This window comes from Lates calcarifer, linkage group LG7_1 (assembly GCF_001640805.2).
Source record: "Lates calcarifer isolate ASB-BC8 linkage group LG7_1, TLL_Latcal_v3, whole genome shotgun sequence".
Classification (NCBI taxonomy): domain Eukaryota; kingdom Metazoa; phylum Chordata; class Actinopteri; family Centropomidae; genus Lates; species Lates calcarifer.
The window spans coordinates 1537422-1558667 of NC_066839.1; the positions used below are offsets into that span (position 1 = coordinate 1537422).

The following is a 21246-nucleotide window of genomic DNA, read 5'->3' on the forward strand; positions in this document are numbered from 1 at the left end:
ATGATAATACACTTTTCCTCCTGTGTGTTTAGACAAAGCTGAAACCCTGACTGTAGCAGCAGACCTCCAAACGTAACTCCTGCTCAGTTTCCCAAAGGAAATGGCAGAAAAAATTCTCATTCTTAATTGAGATCTCACCCTCCACAATTACATGAGGTTTCCCAAGGTGTGTATGGTCACCTCGGAGAAGACATTCAAACCCTGAAGCTTCACTGCTGGAAATATTCTGCTAATTCAAGCCGAGCGGTCACGAGGTCCAGAGTTCCTGAACATTTTATCCGGGTGTTAGTCTCCCTCCACTGGCTCCCTGTAAAATCACTCGCTGGTTATTAAGTCCTACTTCTAACTTACAAGGTATTACACAGCTTCAATATGTCACTGATTTACTTAAGCTCTCTAAGCCTATCCGTGCTTTCTGCTCAAAAGAACAAGCTCAAGGCTGCTCTGGTCAGACAATCCTGCCTTGTCTCGGGGTGAGATTAAATCTACATCTCGTTTTCAGGAGTAAAAGCCATAATGGAAAAGTTCTTTTTGGTTGCTGAACATCCCATTTTGGACCTAACCACATGATGTTGGTACACAGAGGCCTTCCCCGGTCTATTCCAAACTATCAACGCTTCGATTCCCTGTCCAATAAAACTGATAAAAGAGCTTGCCAGGGTGCAGTATCAGAACAGGGCATCGTCGTGTTCGTGTGGATGAAAGCAAAATCCGAATCTCTGAGGATATTAAACCCAAGCTCATAATTTCTTTTCCTCCAAACCTGCAGGGGAGGAAGAGGGAGTATCACTTCTAGGCTTTTCTTTCAGTTTGGGGAATAGAACAACTTTAAGACATTGGTGTCAAGGTCGCAAAGAATGATCAGAGCACAGAAACACAGAAATCAAGTTCTGCAACAAAGGCGGCCGAGAGCAAACGTGATGTCTGGTTATCAGGGTTTCTGCAGGGTTCACCAGGCTGTTACAGACCTTTTAAATACCACACACAATTAAATCTGAAATCTAATACACCTTTTTCACAATCCAAAACATGAAGATGTGACTGGACGACAGAAAAGTAGGATTCAGCATCAAATTAACAGGGACCTCCATTTTACATTTGTTTTTCTAACACAGTTTGTTCTTCAGGGGTTTTAGTTGGATTTAATCTTACCTGTATAACATACAGTCGAAAGTGAATGTTGATTGGTCAGTTGTTTAACTAATGTGAACTTTGCAGTTTTTAATAATGCAGGTGATTTCTTTCTCGAGATGGCCGTGCTGAACTTTAGATTTTTCCTGCTGTACATTTCAGAAACAGGACGTCTTTGTTGGTTGTGAATGTTTTGGATGGAGAGTCAGTGCTGACGTGTTCTGTCCCTCTGTTTGTCCTTGGTTTTTTGTCTTTTTGTTTATGGTTTATTGGTTTGTTGACATTTATTTCTTCACTCACAGTTCTGTTTTATATTTCACCACCAGAGACGTGTGTAGAAGAACTTTTGTCCTGTTTTCTGTTTTCTAAACAGGATGAGGACGATGTACTAATGTTGAACACAAAGACTATAAAAGGTGAGTCTGAAGTGTGATTTTTTTTTGTGATTCGCTGAATAATTGGTAACACATCCACACAACAAAAGCCAACTAATTTGAAACAAATGAATCCTGGTTTATCTTTGTTAAAAACAAGAAGGCTTCGAGGTCTTGTAGCAGATAGTGATTATCTTGTGTCTGTTTTATGTCCTCAGTGAGGTCCACTACTTTAGTAGACAGGCTCAGTTAAAACACATATCACCACTCTCTGCTGCAGCCACACTGGCACAGGTTTAAATGAAGCAGAAAATGTGACTGACCGGAGCACTGCAGCTGGGAGAGAATCTGAGCTCCTTCAAACTGGTGGCTGACCATCTTCAGGTTTGGCTTAATGCAGCGAATGAAACTGGAGCCCTGCAGGACAGACGCAGGGACACATGGAGAGAGAGACACAGACAGGGAGACATGAAGAGAAACAGAAATCATTACAGTAACAGCAGGAACCACAGGCCCTATCAGAAATTCATGACATCCAACACATTCTGACTCGGGACATGAGGCTCGGTGCGTCTCATGGGAGACAGGCAGTGTATGTGTTTGTCTGGCTGATCTTTACTGCAGCTGTGAGGCCCGTTGTAACATGAAATCATCAAGGAGAAACACTGACCGTGCTGCGGAGCTTTTCCAGAAGAATATTCAGCTGGGTCTGCAGAGAGAAGAGGAGGAGGAAACATTTTAGTGTGATTAAAGCAACGGGCTTTATGAAGGAAAATTATGTTTATAAGACAATTTCTATTTAAAACAACGATTCAAGCACTCATTCTTTTTTGCTGCTTTAAACTGATGGTTTGAATTTTTTTTTTTGCAGAAAACTTCAGAACAAAACACTGATCATGAACATCATGTGGAAGGCCGGTTGGCTTCATATTCATTTACCTTGTTATGTATGTACAGAGTGCTCTCTGAGGGTTATATAACCTGTTGGTTTGTCAGCTCTTGACAGCGTGTTTACAGTTTCTCGACCCTCCTCCCTGACAACACTCAGGGATGTGAATGATGATTGGTTGGGGTCAGACTTGGCATCGTCAAAGACCAATAAATCGCGTGGTCTGATCCCGGCATTAGACAGATAAACAGCACGGTGGTTCAGAGTATTTGTGAACCCACAACGTACACAAAGACTGAAATGATGACAATCATAACAAGCAACTAAAACAGACTCAAACAAAGTAGGGCTGAGCAGCAGCAGATCAGAGATGAAGTCAAACATTCTTGACTAACTACTAATACCACAGACACAGTGAGCAGCACTGTAGTCCCTCAGTGAGGACCTGTGTTACTGTCTGGAACACATGGGAACAAGTCGTCTGAGAGGGCTGAAGATGCTGCTGAGGTGGACAGGTGAGGGTGTCAGGGAGAACAAAGCATTCGTCTCTGAGAAGTCTTAAAAGAAAAGCCTTTCAGTTTGGTTTGCATTAGCAGGAATCCTCTGACTCTGCAGGCTGTCGTGGGTCAAGAAGGATTTGTTCTTTCTAACTGTTGTGACTCACTCTGAATACCAGCACAGCATGGTTCCCAATAAAACTTGTATAAATTTGCATCATCAACATCTTTGTTCAGTGGATGAACAAGTAGTTTTAATTTAACAGTGTTAGCTTTAACCAGCTTGGCCTCCCAGTCGGGTGGGGTTTCTAATAAAGTTTTGTCTTTGTCTCTCAGATTTTTCAGAATATGTATTTTTAATTTAATCATGAATTATTCTAAACTTTAGGCTGAGCTACAAGCTAACTGGAACTTCCTCTGGTCGCCACAGTCTTGACCTCCTCATTATCAGCTGCTTGTAGTGTTGGTGATACATTATTCATTTTTCTTTGGTGACTGTGAACATGAAGAGCAGCTGCATTATGTGAATGTAAATGTATGTAAATGTAAATATACTAATTAGGGTCAATAATGGAGGGACACTGAAGCCAAACAAACTGTGACGGCTGCTAACAGTCGTTAGCTCGACGGTAGCGTCCTCGTATGTCCATGCGTGTGTTTGGCAGAAAAGACAAGACAGGTTACCTAATCTGACTTCATAATGTTGCACTGTATGTGTCCTTGGCTCACACAGCATTTCTAATGTTGCAGTGAAGCCCTGTTTTTTTGGCACCATTAAAAGTAAGGATTATCATCAGTCACTTTGATGGTGAAGAAACGTTATAAAGAGCAGATTACTTCTATGATTCTATCTGAAAACATGTGAATCACGTCTGTGTGTTCAGATTTGACTGTTATGATTCCAGTAAGTTAACCATAGCGAGATGACTTTATCTGACTACAAACATTACATAAAGCATAAGAGTGAACATTGTAGCAGCTGTACTGGTGCTTTAGGCTGAATGTTTAGTCATGTAGGTCTTCAATCATAAATAAGTAAATGAGATGCATCAAATACTTGTTGATATATTTGTCTGGACTGAAGAAGTAGACAAGAAACGACGGCCTTGGCCTCGTCTGTTTTTCCTCTTGTATCAGGACATCTCAGAGTGTATGACCACTCACAGAACCTCCTTTTATCTGTAACAGACGACGTGTCGCGCTGAAGGAACTAAAGTTCTGCCAAAGAGAACAAATAGTGGAGTTAATGGCTGGACTGTTTCCAGTCCCTGTTCAAGTTTAAACGTCTTTGTCGCAGCCTCCTGTATGAATAACATTAAACTCTTCATAAACATGACTTGGTCAGATGATATATGACTTTATACTTCAACAAAGACCATGCAGTGCTGGTTTTGTCTTTCAAATCCAGGCTAAAGCAGGATGAATTATCCGAGTCTGAATGAGGCTTTAGAAAAGGACAGCCTTGTTATGATGAATTCAGTGCCTGCATTGGGACAAAGCTACGGTGTCTGGTTATAATGAAAACCCACAGGGCTCTCCACGGCTCACAGTCTCCCTCAGCTGCTGCAGCCAGGAGGCAGCGTCTCCCATCACCTCCAACTCAGATTTATCACTGCTCATTTTCTCTTCTCAATGCCCAAATCTGTGTTGCTGTCTGCCTATCTGGATCCTCCTCTACACCCTCTGAACCTTAATCAAAGCTCGGAAAGAGAGCGGGGACCCAGGGCGGAGGAGGGGGGGAGGGGGAGGAGGAGAACCCGTGGGGTGAGGAGACTTGAGGAAAACACTACAGGTAACAGAGCTCAAAGGTAATAAGAACTCAATCTACTCCACATCCAGTTTGTTATAGTCGTCCTGTCATAATACTGTCTGTGGTGTCACAGGAACAATGAAACCAAAGTCCAGCACGTCTCCACACTTTAGCAGTGACTTTAATATTCTGCCTTCCATGCATCCTCTTGCCTCAGGCTGACTGAATGAGATGAGGTCTAGGCAGCTGAGAAATGAGGCCACAGGTGACCTTGATCTTGTAACATCATTAAACAGACACAGGTTTTATTAGTGGAACACTCATTCTGACAGAAGGATTTCAGAAGAGTCGACACAACTCAACGTTTTTCCTTCACACAAGGTTGAGTCTTTGTCCAGGGAGCAACAGAAACACAGAGGATATACAGTGCTCAGCTGGACAGGGATCTAATGGGCCAGGACTCCATCGTGCTGAGTACTGATTCTAAAGTGAACTTCAGCTTATTACAGGTCTAGAAATCCCTGATCATTTCCGGGGAAGTTTCCAGCAAAGATCCATGTAATTCAGTACTAATTATAGATAGACACACTGGTACAAATTTAAAGTCACCAATTAACCTGAGCTGAATTTGGACTGTGGGAGGAAGCCGGAGAACTCAGAGGAAACATGCAAACTCCACACAGGGTTTAAACCCGGATGAACAGCTCAGTGATGGACAGTGTCCATGTACAGTCTCAGAGAGGATGTACGACATATCACGAATATAAATCACATCTCCGTGCGCAGGAAAGGATCAAATATTTGCACATCAAACAGTGTTCACAGGGTTCCTGTGGATTCCATGAATGTACAGCACACCACGCTGCTCTGATAATGATATGGCCCGGCCATCATTCCCTCGGGGTATCTGCCTTTTTTTTTAGTATACATATTTTTTTTTTTTTTTAGGAGAAAAGATTGAGTGAAGCTGAGCGCTGTGGTTTCTGGCTCACCTTGCCTTTGGTTAGGTGACACATTACAGCACATATCAAGGTGAGATGCCAAGCTGGGTGAGTCACAGTAAAGGCCTTCTCGCCACAACTCTCTCTGTTCTCTAAATGTACTCTGTCATGCAGTGAAATTTCACCTACTGTACTGACAGAGACTGTTTCTGTACACGCCTCCATGTTCCCAGGAGATGGATTTACAGTCTCATCTGATTCATTTGAAAAACAAACTGACATTCAGGCTCCTTATCATTAAGATGTATTCATGAAATCTTTGTTAAGGTGAACCAGAGCACTGACAGCTTCACTCTGACCACAGAGACCACAGTCAGATCTATACTGAGTAAGGCGCTCCTTTAAAGGTGCTGTGTGTAGCGCCTTCTGAGCCTCCATATATCACTGTCACATTAAAGCTGGAGGGCTGGACTTTTACATATCAATGAACGTCCGTCACATTCAAGCCCGCGCTGCCAAACGAGGTCACGCAATGCTGGTTAAACAACGTTAAGCAACTATTTTACCTCAAAATAACAGTTTCAGAATCATTGTGACGGTGCAATCAATGGATCCTCTATCAGTCCCACTGCACACCATCAGCACCAGGTAAATCTCTCTGGTGAGCGATGGTGAGGACAAACAGATTACCACTGGTGTGGATTTTCCTCATTTGCTGGTGTAATTACTCTCCTTGCCAGAAGGGGGAGACAAACATTCTGCACTGCAGCTTTAACTGCGACACCTTGAAAAGTTAAACATGCACTGCTGACTGTGCAGAATGCAGAAAAAAGTATATTTTTCATGGATGTACCATAACGAGTCCATAATGGACCATCATGACACCAGATGGGTTCCTCTCAGTATGAACTTTTTCCCAGATCAGCATGAACCAAAGCACCAGCAGCAATCCTCCAGTTTGTCGTAGGTTTGAATTTGATTTCTGGAATCAAATTCAAGAGTTTTTAAAGTTTCTAAAAGTTTCTGCAGATCACTTTTCTAAAACTATTTCTCTCTTCAAATTCAAAGTCATGTAATTTTTTACTTTAACATAAAAAGGAAAAGTAGACAAATGGCCCTGAAGGCCCCAGACCCTCAGAGACCCCAAACGTCCCTGGTTCCCTTCACATTGGTTGGTTTCAGATTTTGATGAATTGCCTGTTTATTCTGGGATTTGCACCATTAAAGCACAATGTCAACTTCAGCAGGTCCTGCATCAGGACCTAATCCTGGCTTGTTTATTTTAGTCTATACTGTGCACTTATATCGGGCATATTCTTACATAAAGTTGTTTGTTTTCAAACTACTACAAACGGAAATGATTTGTTCGACCTCGAGGACGCACACGACAGGTTTTGGTGAGAAACACTTGCACAGCAGCTGCCACTGACCAAAGTGAAGAATACGTTAACATCAAGTTGTGTCCTGTGTTCCTGGTGTCCTCCCTCTCACCTTAAACTTGTTGCCGACGCTGATGAAGCTGAGTTTTCCCGCCTTCTGCTTGACGTCTTTGCTGTTGTTGGAGTTTTCGAACAGTTCACGGACGAAGCGGTCCTTGGACTCGCTGACCAGACACTCCAGAGACATGTGCAGGGCATCGTTGTTCTTCTCCACAAACTTGGTCTGAAAACATTTTCAAACAGAGTTAAGAACAAACTCCAGAGATGTGCTGCGTCTGTTTACCCAAAACACTCCTCTGTTTTAGCCTCAACATGACACAATCTCAATTTCAAAATCCTATTATTTTTCAGATGTTCATTTTTTGCTTGGTCGTTCTTTATGACTCATCCTGCCCCTGCTGCTCTCTGCTCACTGAACAGGTGAACAATCATTCTCAAAGCAACAAATACCAGAATATGGACAATACATAAAACACACAGCCTCTTTTATATGAGGCAGCACAACAATAGCTTTCTATATGATTCTTTGGCTAATTTAAAATGTCCTCAGTGCTACAGTGTCTTAGGTCTATTTCTCTGAATCTGATCTCATCTCAATGGTCACTTGCTTTCATGTTAAAACACTCTGGTCAGGAGTGTTTCCTACAGTCCAGTGATCAAAGAAAAAGAAATAAATAATTTCATGTGACATTAATTTCAAAGATGGCTCCAGGAAAGCAGAGCGGAGTGTGGTTTGTGAACGCACCGTCTCGTAGCACACGGCTCCTGCAAAGTGCCTGATAATAAATCCTTCATCGTCCCTCACGTTCCTGTGGACGGCCAGCTTAGACTTCCTGGGCACCTGAGGGACACGGACACACACACACACACACAGAAAGCCAATCACATGTGAGAACACGTGCACACACACACACAATAAAACACTTAGACTCAGCAGTTCTGCATATTTTCCATTTACAATGACATGCTAATTCCCAGTCCTGTCAATCAGTCTCGGCTGGAAATGAAGATTAAGAGTCAGTGTTCAGTAATTTAACTGTCAGCTACACCACATCACTCTGAGGCTCAACGTTATTCTTCACTGAAACTCACTGCGTTGGCCTGAATATGAGACAGTGATTATAAGACTCACATCACCTTTTGTAACATTTGTTTTGAAGACAGTTTGAATAAAACCACATGAGCACATTTTATCATTCTATCATTTTAAAAACGTGGATTGACTTCGATCTTCTCATCTCACAGAATCTGTTAGTGGATTGTTCCCACGCTCCAAAAACCGATCACCTCTCAGATCTTGAATGAAGTGTGTTACTGGTTAATATAGGTCTGTACAAACAAAGATATCAGTGCTTGGATGTCACAGAACTTCTCACAGCTCAACCAGGATGACACTGAGATTGTAGTTACAGGTTCTGAGGCGGTTTGTTACCATATCAGCTTTTTATTATCTGAAAAATAAAGCTACAGAGCAGCCATTTCCCCCTCTCTGACTGACTCTGAGTCTGAGTGATTAACTGGAACCAGATGTTCTCACCGTCAGCCGGAAGTGGTCCTTGTGTTTGTTGTGAACGGTGTCGGTAAAGTGCTGGTCGCTGGGTTGAGGTAGTCGGTTCTCTTCGTCCAGGATGTCCAGGATGCCGACCAGCTTGGCCTCCACCAGGTCTGCGGAGAGAGCGAGAGGAGCGATGAGAAAAGCTACGACGCCCTAATGAAGCTGGTGCTGATCGCCTGAGGCCACGGAGCAACGCGAGAAATTAAATCAAAGAGGGGTGATGTAGACGATTAAAAATCCAAATCAAAGTTTAATGGAATGGGAAGAGGCGTGGAGATCATAACAGTTTCTCCTTGACCTGATCTGACTTGAAAGGTGACAGAGAGTGGGCATAATGATTATTACTGCTCTATCAGTAAAGAATATCAGACTTTAATTCATCAGTCTGATGTCAGGGAAAGTCTCTCACTCAGGTGTTACTGCTGTGTCCACTGTCTACTGCAACATTTATCAAATCACACATGAAACAAGTCAAACTTGTTGGACTTTTAAGGTGGTCGGCCATGTTCAGTCAGAAGCGAAAGAGACGCTCTGAGAGACATTCTGAATGAAAGATTACGATAAGGGATTCATTAAGCACAGAGCTTAATGAGTCTGGGTTTTTCTTACCAACCAGCTATCGAGACCCATCCCTACCACTGAAATTAATAAAAAAGATTGCAGAAGCCTAAATTAGAAAGTGCACAGCAAAGCTTCAAAGATCATTTTGATATCTCTCTCTAGTTATAATACCACGTAGTCTCTGTGATGTCTTTTTAGCTAATTCTCTCAGCTCACCACTGGAAGCTTCCAATGAGTAACAAAGACACACTCAGTGTTCCTGCGTCACCGGCGCATAAGTAGAAGGAAGGTCAGGGCGGCGGCGACCTGACAACACGTCTGTGAGGACGCTGCCTGTACGAGAGCAACACGGACAGAAAGCAGAGGAAGGTACATGAAACGATTCACTGATTCAGACGATGACGTGAGGGATCGCTGAGGAGATACCTACGCTTTTTAAAAACCGTCTCTCTGAGTGGGAGGACACAGACTCACTCACTGCTCTGACCAGCAGCCAGATTTTCACCCTACAAGACATCATTCATCCCTTCATCCCTTCATCCCTCCACCTGCTCCCAGTCACAGGAAAACACAGGAACACAGACAGGAGGAGTAAACCTGAACTAATCAATCTGTAATCAAACTGTGTAACAGAAAAGAAAGAACCTGACTAATGGATTTAGAAACTGACTGAATGAAGTGATATTTGAATTTGAAGAAACAGATCGCTCTCTCTGGACAAACTTTTCTTTTTATGAGACTTCATTTTATTCATAATCTTTGTTTTAATTTCCACTTGCTCGTGTATCTGCAGATGTTCTGCTACATCAGCTGTGATTTTTCTATTCTCTGGTTTTTGTGTGGACAAAGAGCGGACGCTGGTTTTACAAGCTACAGGAACCCAAACAAACAAACACATTTTTAGCACTCTACAGTTTCGAGCCAATGAACAGAGCTCATTGTAAACAGGCTGTGTTGGCCCGACCGCTGCCGCCCTCCAGCTCACTCTGCTGTGGTTAAGCATCTAATATTCATGCTGTTTCACAGAGCTGGACATCAGCAAAAAGCATAATTAACCTCCTTCACCTCTAATCCCTTCACATCCAGCTCCCTCCCTGTTTATGGAGTAATGAAGACACATTTCAGTCAGGACAGACGCTCACATTCTCTGAGGCTTCATCGCTTTGTCTCTTTACATGAGACAGCGCCGAGTCTCCGGGGTCAAACTGTGGAGGGGCGGGCATCGTAAAACACAGAGCTTAAAGGCAGGACTGAGCAGCATGCAGCCTCCTCCTGTACAGCTCAGGAAGATTATCAGCACAAAACCCCTGAGTGAGAAATTACAACACAAATACAATAAAGTACAACCAGCAGCAGCAGCAACAGCAGCAGCTCTCCAAAACCTCCAGCAGAGACGGAAGAAGGGTTTATCTGCAGGAGCACGAGAGCTTAGGTGATTCATACATTTAACTGACTGATACACAATTAATTCTTAAACCTTGGCTCTGAAATCCTCAGTCAAAACCAACAAGTCCCGGATAAAGACAGGAAAGCTGCTGAAATCAGTACCTGCCTCCTCAGTGCTGTCAGAGCCTAAATAATCAGAGTCATGATGGGAAAAGAAGAGTCTGTTCAGACAGGTGTGAATGAGCATCAAGTACCTGGGCAGCTCTGGAACCTTGTTTATTGATTCTTTGATCAGATGGATCCATTAAATCCCACTCATTAAGTTTTTCTTCCTGTAGCTTGGTTACATTTTAAACAACAGTGATACTGTAACAGAATCAATAAGGATTCATATATAAGTTTCACTGAATTTGTCTAAACATTGAAGCAATAATGGGACCTGTTAAAACCACCAGTGTTACCCAGAGTATCTAAATAACATCTATCACTTCTAAAAGAGGAAGACGACGTGTTCAGCTCCTCTGCAGAGGAAACACTCAGCAACTGAAGCTGCTCTGAATACACAATCATGAGTGCAGTGTGGTGTGTGGCGTCTTCATACTTATGCAGTCCTGATTGTCGACATAGTGAACCTCGTTGACTCCGAGCCCCTCCCTCTGGTACAGCTCTTGCTCCTGGAATGCAAACGAGATATTTATAATGAGAAGTCGTAACGATATCTGCGGCGTGGACGGCGTTCGTCTAATGAGGACAGGGGACGACTCTGTGGTTCCTGCTGAAGGTCATTCAGGTTCATTAAGACCAGACTCTCTGCTCATGAGAGCATTCAAAGGTTACGACTTTCATGCTGGATGTTACCGACAGATGTTTAGGCACCAACAACTACGCGTCTGTAAATGAGGAGTTTTAAGGTAAAATGAGACGTCTAACATTTGGGAAAAAGGCGACGGTTGTAACAAAATAAAAGTCAAACACCATCTCCTTCACTTTGCCCTTTTCTGAGCTATTTTTCATACTGACACATTAAAAGTTTTCCAACAAAGTTCAAACAGATTTGACTTGATTTTTGAAGATGCTGGTATCGATCCAGAGTCAGGGCTGTTTCACAAACAGCAATAAAACCATTGTGGAGGCTACAGATTTCCACAGTCAACGACTGGTTGGTTGGTGGACGTCTGAGCACTCGAGTGCCTTCTAGTTATGAGAAGACCTCCAGCTAAAATTCAGTCAGAATTCTAAAGGGAGCATCTTTATCCTCCTGAATAGAAAGGCGGTGTTTTGGATCGTTAAACTTGGACCTGGACAGCATCAGTTTTCATGCTAACTGTTGCTAATGGCCGTTTGGGTTTTGAAGACGTCGGCAAGTCGAGAACAAGACGACTGAAAGCAACATAAAACTTTCTACCTCGTGTTTCTGAAGCTGTCTCTCAGCTGAAAATGTATCTTTAAGTGAAGTATATTCACAGCATGTTTTTCTCAATATGAACAGTAATCATAATGAAGCCTGCTTTGATACATGAGTGAAAAATCATGTTTTGGAATCAAACCTTTTTAAACATGATCAAAGTTTCAAGTTTTTATGTTTTGAGGTGTCTTCAAAAATAAGAAACCCTCAATTTAAACATGGACACTGAGTCTTAGAAAGTAAGTGCTAACAACAAGACAAGCTCTTTTATCAGAGCAGAAGCGTGATGTGAGTCATCTCGGGCTGTTTGCTTTGGTTTGCTGGTGTTTGTAAGAGCCGGCTGATGGATCTGAGGTGTTGACTTTGGGGTTTTCTTCGCTCTCACCTCTTTCAGGATGCGCTCATTGAAGAACTGCTGCAGTTTCTCGTTACAGTAGTTGATGCAGAATTGCTCGAAGCTGTTGTGTTCAAAGTACTCTGCAGAATAAAAACAGCAGATAAAGACGCTGCGTCACAGTCAAAAGAAATCTGACAAGTTACACTATTTTAGGAAATCATGAAGCGTATAGCTGCTGCTTTCATCTCTGGACAATGTGTGCCAGTGAAAGAAACTTGCAGCTGTCAGTGTGTTTTACAATATTAGCTCTGAGACAATCATCGTCTGTTCTTCCTCCTCTGTTACTTTACATGAAAAGAATGAAAAAACTTTTCAGAGAGACAGGGTTTTGAGGGACACTGACCAAAACCAGCGATGTCCAGGACGCCGATGAAGTTGGCGGAGGAGTCGAAGGGGAAGCACTGGTTAACCCTGGTCACCACGTGGTCGAACAGACGGCTGTACACGGCCTTCGCCAGGGCGTCCCGGGCGTTGTTGGCCTGCTCGACTTTCAGCGGCACTCTGGGAAAAACACACAGGGACAAAGGGTCAAAATAAAATATGGTGTCCTGATGAAAGGTGTTGCATAGGAGCAGCTGTTGAAAACTAAACTATGTCTGAATAAGTGACTTTTTAAAGCTTGTGAAATAATTATTATTATATTTTCATTTAACATTAAAGTTGGGCTTTTACACATTGTTTTAACACAAACACCTGCACACAAGCTGAAACAGTGTCAGCTGACAGGAAATGATTCATCATTTAAGTGATTTATTAAATAAAACTTCCTCTCGTTACAACAACAAAATAAGATCGTTTGCTGTGAAGCTGTGAAAATGTGTACGTTAAGAATTTATGTTTATTCTTCCATTAAACACACTGAGCTAATTGCCTAAAACAATCACTGTAAACAGAAATCTGTCCCTTGAGGAGAAAATGAGTCGACTTCTCACCTGCAGACCAACACTGTTTAAATGAACAGGGCTTGTCTGACTTTTCAAGCAGGTAATTGTGTTATTGACAGCTGGGCAGAGAGAGATTGGGTGTGAGGTAGCGGCCATAAAACGGTGACAGAAACCATAACCGGCAGCGAGCTCCATGGAGGTGTATTGTAATTGCTTCTGAGTGTGTGTGAGCATGCGGTTCGATAGCAGCAGACAAAAGGAGTGACCCGATCGCAGGGGCCAGATACACAGCACATTAATCTGCTGCGAGGCCCCAGGTTTGTGCTCAGGCTCTACCTGTGGACTTTACTTCAGCACGACTGCAGTGCACTCAAGGACACGTTGGGAAATAATTCCACACGAGCGGCACTCAGAGACTCCCAGAGCTCCAAATCACGACTTCCAAAATCCACCTCCCTCCCTCCCCCGTCTCTCAGCGACAAATTATCTCCTCTGCACATACGTTTTTAAGCCACAAGCGACGTCACGGGGAAGAGCGCCGGCTGATCCCTGCAGGTGTGTTTCTAACACATTATGCTGTGATAGGACGACTGACTGAAGACCCCCAAGAGCTGCAATCTGTAATTCACTTCTTCATCTGTACTGTGTATGCATTCCCATCAGAGCTGACTGTGTCCTGTACTGTACACACACACACACACACACACACACACACACGCTCATTTATATTCAGGGCAGATGTAAACAGGGCATGCCACACACTCAGAGACAGAACAGTCCTGTGGATAAAGAATATCCAATCATCAGGTTCACTCACACTCACACTCCTGCTGCTTCTCTATAATCAGGTGTCGCATTTGTGTTGAACACACTCCTGCAGAAGGAGGACGACTTGTTTGGCTTTAAGTTTAGTTCCCTGTTGTCTGGTTTGTAGTAAATGCACTTTAAATTTCTTCTATTCAGCCGTCAGTCGCACTTGATCTTGGCTCCAACATTTTCTCCTGAACTCCATCATACAGCCAGCAACATAATCCTCCTGTCTAACATGAGCAAAGCTTTATTAAGGGCACTTTCTTCCCTTCAATTTAAAGTTCCACCTGAAAGTAGCTCTTCTTATCATTTTGTGTAAGTTTCATATTCTCTGATCGACACATTTTCAACGTGTGAAAGTTTATTCTTGACCTCAGAAACAGGGGTTTGATTAAAAAATGCTCACTCACTGTCCGAGTTCAACTTCATCTCCCAAACTTCATCCACTCATGAAGACCTTGAGATGTAAGGATGAAAATCTTTGTAACTATACCAAACGTTTCTGTCTAACTTATTAAATGAAGTTATGATGTTTATACTAAAAGTAAAAAACCGAGAAGTGAAGTGGACAAAATGAACCTGAACACCTATCACTGCTCCCACAGCTCCTCACCTTCACCCCTGCCCTCTCTCCACCACCTGCCATGTTTAATTCATGCCGACAGCAGAGGTTTTAATACTGCGGTGAGGCCCTCTCATTTAAAAACCGAGAGGTCTAAATGCCAGGGCAGCATAATGTCAGAACACTAATCGTACAAGTAGCCTAATATGTATTCCCTATGAGCCTCTGCACCGTGAATGTTTTTCCCTCCCTCCCTCTCCCTCAGTGTAATTACTGTTGTAGAAACTGTGCTCTCTGAAGATGCCTGCTGGTCTGCAGCTGCTCCCTGGCTCCGTCCTCAAACACACCACATGGGGAAAAACATGGATTTTAAATTGGACTTTTCAGCCATAAGAGAAATGTTCTGATATGTAACAGAGAGACACTTAATATATTCTGACTCTGCTCTGCTGCAGTACACTACAGTACATGGCATCAAGCCTCCACTCATTTATATCTATAAGTGCTTACCCACAGGTTTCAGGTGAGTTTCTCTCTGTGTTCTGGTTCTTTGAATATTCAGGAATAAAGTTCTTTATAAAAAGCCTCCGACTGTGTAAATCTGAGAACAACCTTGTCCATTAGCTGCACTGCTCATCGTTAAGGGTCACGGGGGGCGGAGTCTATCCCAGCTGACATTTGGCGAGAGGTGGGGTACAACCTGCACAGGTCACCAGCCCATCACTGACTCACACCTGTGGACAACTAATTAACCTTTGGACCGTGGGAGGAAGCTGGAACATGAGGAGAGACGGGGATCTGCACCACAGGAGATTAATGAAACTCTTTCTTGTTAGCTAGCATAACTGTCACCTAGTGGCCGTTTGCCACACTGCAGCATCGGTCAGTAAACTCTGCAATCTGTAAAATAAGCTTTGGTTTAATTCAGATTTTATTTGAATGTTGTGATTTAAGTGCTTCACAGTGGAGTCTCAGTCCTGTTCAGTGATATGTGAGACTGACTCCACAGTAGAAAACAGTTTAGTGAAACTTCTGAGTTGTTTACAGCGCAGAGCATGAAGACGGAGCTAAAGCTCTCTGAGTTTCAATCACAGATGGAGTGCAAAGCAAATTGGAAAAAGTTACTTCAACAATGTTTATCTCTTCATTAAAGCCAGAGAACACTGTGTAGAGGTTGTGACCCATTCAACCGAAGAGTGATATTTATTTTCTACTGATAATTTTTTAATTTTACAGGTCTGAGGAGGAAAATAAATCTAAGTTTGTGTAGCGAGGACTTTCTGTTCTGTTAATTATCTCATGACTCTTCACATTTATCCTGCAGCCACTTGGAGGAGTCTGGACTCCGGGTCAGAGTCCACGGCTCTGTGCTAAATGAAACACTTTGTAAGATCTTTAATTTCTGTCAGCGCCACCAGTGTCAGTACAAAGCTGTGTTCATCTGTGACATGGCCTCACTGAAGCAGGAGATTTAAGGAAGAAAAGGATCCAAAACACTGAATGAAATTAAGCAGAGGACGGACTGAAATTTAGATGGATGTTCTGAGGCCACAGAAGTTTCTACAGGTTTGTTTAATGGCACGTCTGGCTGCCAGGTTGACGGACTGATCCCCTCCCTCGACACCCACAAGCTGTTAACTGCTGACCTCGCTCGCCGCGGTCTCCGTGATTGGCATCTCCCATTTTCTCTGTGCCCTCCTACCCGTTCTTTCCCTCCGTCCGTCGCTCGGTGGAAATTACACTCATGTTAGACGTTCCCGGATCAGAGGTAAGAGTCGTACAACCCTCTGTCTGGATTTCAAATCTCTCTCCTCTCAGTTTCCCCATCTTTTCCTCTCTTATCTTTCACTTTATCTGATGCTCAGTCCACCACACTGTCTCCTCCTCCCTCCCTCCTTTTATTGTCTGAACTTGATCTTCTCACAGAAAAACACTTCCCTCCTCTTCACTTCCAACTGACTCCATTTCCCCTTTTCCTTATGCTGCCTCACTCATCATTTTACTGTCTATCTTCACCCACAGCTCCTCTAAATGAACTGACAGAATGGCTTGTTTGTAACGGCAGTCGACTTATTTCAGAGGCCCTCGCAGCAGGACAGCACCATTTGTCAGCGCTTTCTAAAACCATACAAAAATAAAACTGGTTTACGATCTGTTAACACAATGTTAAAACCTGTAATAACTGACTTTATGACCACGTGGGGGGGGGCAACAGAAACAAGGAGTGAACAATCCTGGTAGAGCAGAAGGTTCTGTGTTTACATGATGAATCTCAGTCCAGTACTCCGTCTGTTTCAGCTCTGTGTTTGGTCTCCTCCACCTCTGTCTGTGAGTCTGTCTGCTGTTTGATGCTGAGCACTGGCTTTTTAGACTTTTTCCTCTTAAAACAGTTGCTAACTTAAAGTTCAGTGTTTTTTGTTATTGTATGGCATCAGACACATTATCCCCTCTTTTCCATATTCTCTCCTTTTCTTTTGTCCAGTCTTCTCCCCGTCCTTCATCACCTCCTCTCACTTTGTCTTTCTGTCTCCAGGTTTACTAAGTTTCCAAATTAAATTCTGTTTTAATGATTGACATTTCATTAAAGTGTCAATCAGCACATCTCTGTTATATTCTGAAGATCAGGCGATAAACGCTGATGTGACTGTGGCTTCAAATCTGCTGTTATCTGACATATTTTTGACTCGAATGAATCTGTTTCTGCTGCCCTCACATAAAACATGTGGTTTCTGTCTGATGCTAATGTAGTTTTTCTCTGGGTTTTCTGTTGGAGCAGCAGGAGGAGGCCTGCTGTAAAAGTGGGTGGCAGTAATATGCTGATGCTGCATTTAGACGGCCACAAATAAGAACAGAGGAAGAAGCAGGTCCCGCAAAGTCATCACTTATTGCAAATATCTGATTCCATATATCCAACATGATATCAGGTTTAAAAAAGAAAAGGAGATCGTCCACAGAAAACAAAAAGACGATTTCTCTTTCGACATTATGTCTTGGATGATGAAACGAGTACAACATACACTCAGTGCTCAGCACCACAAACTACACAAATGACCAAGCTGAAGACTAAGTGACCCACACTGGATAAACTCAGATCAGTTGTGACCTGTGACACCAGGATCAGATTCATAATTAGCCCAACAGCTGCACCATGTGTCCGCGCAGCTCCTCACAATCAGGGAATTAAACTTTCCTTCGAGGATGCCGCCGTGACCCAACAGCACAAACCCGAGTTAAGTCTGCTGCTAATAACGGCTTGAATACCAATTATGTAACCTTGTGTGTGTTGGGCTCCCACAGAGGCAAATAAATTGTCTTGTTAACGAGGGTAAAGTGTCTTCTGACTTCTTCACAGCACAAACACACTAACTGAGTCTCATTCAGCCTTAAAAGCATCAAAGGTTCCTGACAGCGGCGGCAGCACGGTGAGTCAGTTTGTTGACTTGTAATTAGGAGGCTCAGGTTTGAGTGCTTCTACAGGTGCATTATGCATTTAGTGCTCTATTTGTTTGATTTATTCTGAAGCGTGTCACCTTGCTATTATATTCTTCTGTCTGGTAGTTGATGACCTGACGTGACTGTTCGACTAAGGAATGAGACATTTTCCATTCATTTAGAGACCTTGTGAATAATGAGCATGAACCTCTGTGTGAACAAAGTGTTCACAGTCAGAGAGATGTCAGGAGGAAAACTTTCTGACCCACGATAAGCTGTCATTTCCACCCAGGTACCAAGAACATGAGCGGCTGTATGAACCGTGTCAGCAGAGACCAGATCCAACAACAACCTCCACACCCTTCATTTCCACTCAAACATATAAAGGACACATTAATTCCTGCCTTGGTAATGAACACCAGCGCAATAACAGCAGGAGATAAAGGAAGTAAAACACGAGTTCAGATTTCTGGCACTTCCACACAGACTTTCTTGTCAGTTTATTTTTATGTACAGATATGTGCAAAACCAGACAAACTCGAATGGCCTTCAGTAGAGTGCAAACCTCCATCAAGGCCAAACAATCCTACAAACGTCTGTCTCACTCTCATAATAGAAAAACACAAGGAAAAGGAAGTAAATTATGTATCTGCCATATCTGACCCTTCAGCCGGACCTGCACCAAAATGTAATGGGTTCTTCTCTGACCCCTGAACCTCTCCTCTGCCACGTTTGGTGCAAATCTGATGAGTAGTTTTTTGTATTATGCTACTGACAGACAAACAAACCAACGTAACGACTGCAGGAATTCATTTGTCATCCAGGATATCTTTCTGATTATTATTGTGAGAAAGAAGATGAAGTTTGCAGCAGCTCCTTCATAAAATCACACGTTTATTATTTTACTAAATAACAGCTGGCTTTCAGGGAGGTTTTGGTCGACGCGCCATGTGGAGCACCTGAATGTTACATACAGTCATTAACTGTCCGGACTGCACAATGTGATATCATTACATCTTTAACCACATGTCACTGTACAGTCTTGTATATAATGACAACAAAGTTGAACCTTTAACCTTCAAGGATCAAATCAAACTGAATTGAATGAGGAGATCGATGCCATTACCCAGCCTCCTCTCTTCCTTTGTATCTCCTCTTGTATCACTCAGCTCCTGTCTCCCTCAGTGAGTGTGTTGACATGCACACAATGAAACCAGGTTACTCAGAGAAATCAGGTTACTTCAGTGTAAACACTCTGAAAGTCACTCTCTCCATCTCCGTTTGATTTTGTGTCGTGGCACTGAATTAGATTTCGGTTTTAAAATAGTGCACAGAGCAGAAAATAAAACACAATAAAAGAAACAAAAAGGGAAATATCAAATTTGAATCCTCATCCTCTCTGAATCCCATCTCCCTCCCACTCCGTCTCCCTCTTTATTTCCCCCTCTCAGCCCTGCACACACAGCCGTCTGCACTCTTGCTTGCATAACCCAGACAAATAAATAACCAGCTTAGGTGATGCAGCCGGCTGGCGGGAGTCCAACCTGCCGCCTCACAGGAATTCACCCACTGTTCTCATTTTATCCACTTTCACCAACTGTAAAATTAAAGCAATAATCGGTGAAATTTTCATGTAAATAAGCGGCTGTTGTTGCTGCTGTGTCACCACAACCTTCATCCAGTTCAGGAACGCTGTAACATCTGCTGCTGCGAATATTCGCCGCCTGCTGGCTTTTACACGGGAAGAAATTCACTCAGGAAATGAGTTTAGAAACTTTACCAACAGAAACCTCGGTGACAAAGACGCCACAGTCCTGTTTACATAGTTTGACTGACAGCAATGACATTATGAAATGAAGTAATACATCCTCCACTTGACTAAAAGAACTGAGTCGAACAAAGCTGTAAAGATGATAAAAAGCGACTAAGAGAGAAAATTAGATTTTCATTTATCTGGTGTAACAGTGAGAGTAACCGTCGGAAGAACAAAGTTAACGAAAACATTTTCCACTCTTGGCTTGAATGAGGTCATTAAAAATGAATGAGGAGTATGTGCAGGTATCCCGGGGCGGTGCTGTACGGGCGACATGACAGCCCTCTCCATCTTAGTGGATGGGACCCGGGCCAGACTAAAGGATGTGCTGCTGATGTGTTGAGGGCAGACGGACAGCTCTCTCTCTCTGGGTGGGTGCTGAGAAGGTTGTCAGAAGGTTCACACTGCACTATGTTCTCTCTATAGACACACTCTGTTCAACTCCAATCAATAATTTAGCCTTGATTAAAATACATCAAGTATTTACATCACTGCTGTTGTGTCTGAAAACAAAGACTTCATTTCCCATAAATCCTCCTCCTCCTCCTCCCCCTCCTCCTCCCTGAAGGGGATGAGTGTTGGAGTCTTTTCTCTCCCTTCAACCATCTGCCATCAGCAGAGCGCCTGCTGCCTGCTTGTGCAAAGAGGATCTTTTGCTTTCCCAGTCAAAAGGTTTTTCTTTTTGGCTTTAATGGAGAGACTAAACATGTTTCCCAGTCATTTTTCCCATCAGCTTTTCATTCCTTCCACCACCTGCCGCCAGCACAAACTCTGAAAGCTTTAGGTCCATTTGCTCTGGGAGAACAGCGCCCTCTTTGGACGTGACGCCAAAGTTCAACCTGGCTCATTTTCTTCAACATCCAACCTGATGGAGAACACAGTGTAGATCATTTCACATCTTTTGTGTCGGCACCCACAAAAGGTCAGGGGTGATAAGTGCACTGCAGCAGGCACGCAGTCCTGTCAGTGACACTTTGATTTGTCTATACCACCGCCTCACATTACTGTGACAGTGATGTGCACATGTGGGACATTTAATCAGGTCGAATAAGTGCAGTAAGCAGAGGGACGGAGTTAGAGTGTAAGTGACAGGCAGGGCAGCGTCAGCTGACACTCAGACAGAGACAGGAAGCAGCTTTTAATTCATCTGCACCGGCTCCTCTCTCCTCAGATGAAAGAGGAGAAACAAACATTAGTGTAGGAGGTTTGAAACTGAGGCGAGTGGCTTGGCATTCAGATGGTGTGTGCTGGGGCCGAGCTGCCAGCCAAACAATCACAGGCTTTAGACTGAGTTCAGGCTAAATGCAGACAGGGAGGCTGAGGAGGCCGTCGCTCTGTCTGTCTCTGTGGTTACATTTCTACAGTTCCACTCTTTATGCTGAATGTATGTTGATGCTTTAGACAGGACCTCCACTGAGGC

The 21246-nt window shown here is 43.2% G+C and overlaps 1 protein-coding gene across 6 annotated transcripts in view; it reads right to left on the reverse strand.

Moving 5' to 3' along the window:
* The window catches only part of myo6a (myosin VIa), a 111264-nt gene that overhangs the window by 51121 nt on the left and 38897 nt on the right, over nucleotides 1-21246 (reverse strand). For all 6 annotated transcript variants that reach the window (XM_051071647.1, XM_051071648.1, XM_018674644.2 and 3 more), the window contains exons 13-20: nucleotides 12669-12826; nucleotides 12314-12405; nucleotides 11125-11197; nucleotides 8559-8686; nucleotides 7767-7862; nucleotides 7074-7244; nucleotides 2176-2214; nucleotides 1829-1922 (exon numbers count right to left, since the gene is read on the reverse strand). In XM_051071647.1, the coding sequence (XP_050927604.1) occupies nucleotides 1829-1922; nucleotides 2176-2214; nucleotides 7074-7244; nucleotides 7767-7862; nucleotides 8559-8686; nucleotides 11125-11197; nucleotides 12314-12405; nucleotides 12669-12826 (851 nt within the window). The remainder of the gene's footprint in view (nucleotides 1-1828; nucleotides 1923-2175; nucleotides 2215-7073; nucleotides 7245-7766; nucleotides 7863-8558; nucleotides 8687-11124; nucleotides 11198-12313; nucleotides 12406-12668; nucleotides 12827-21246) is intronic.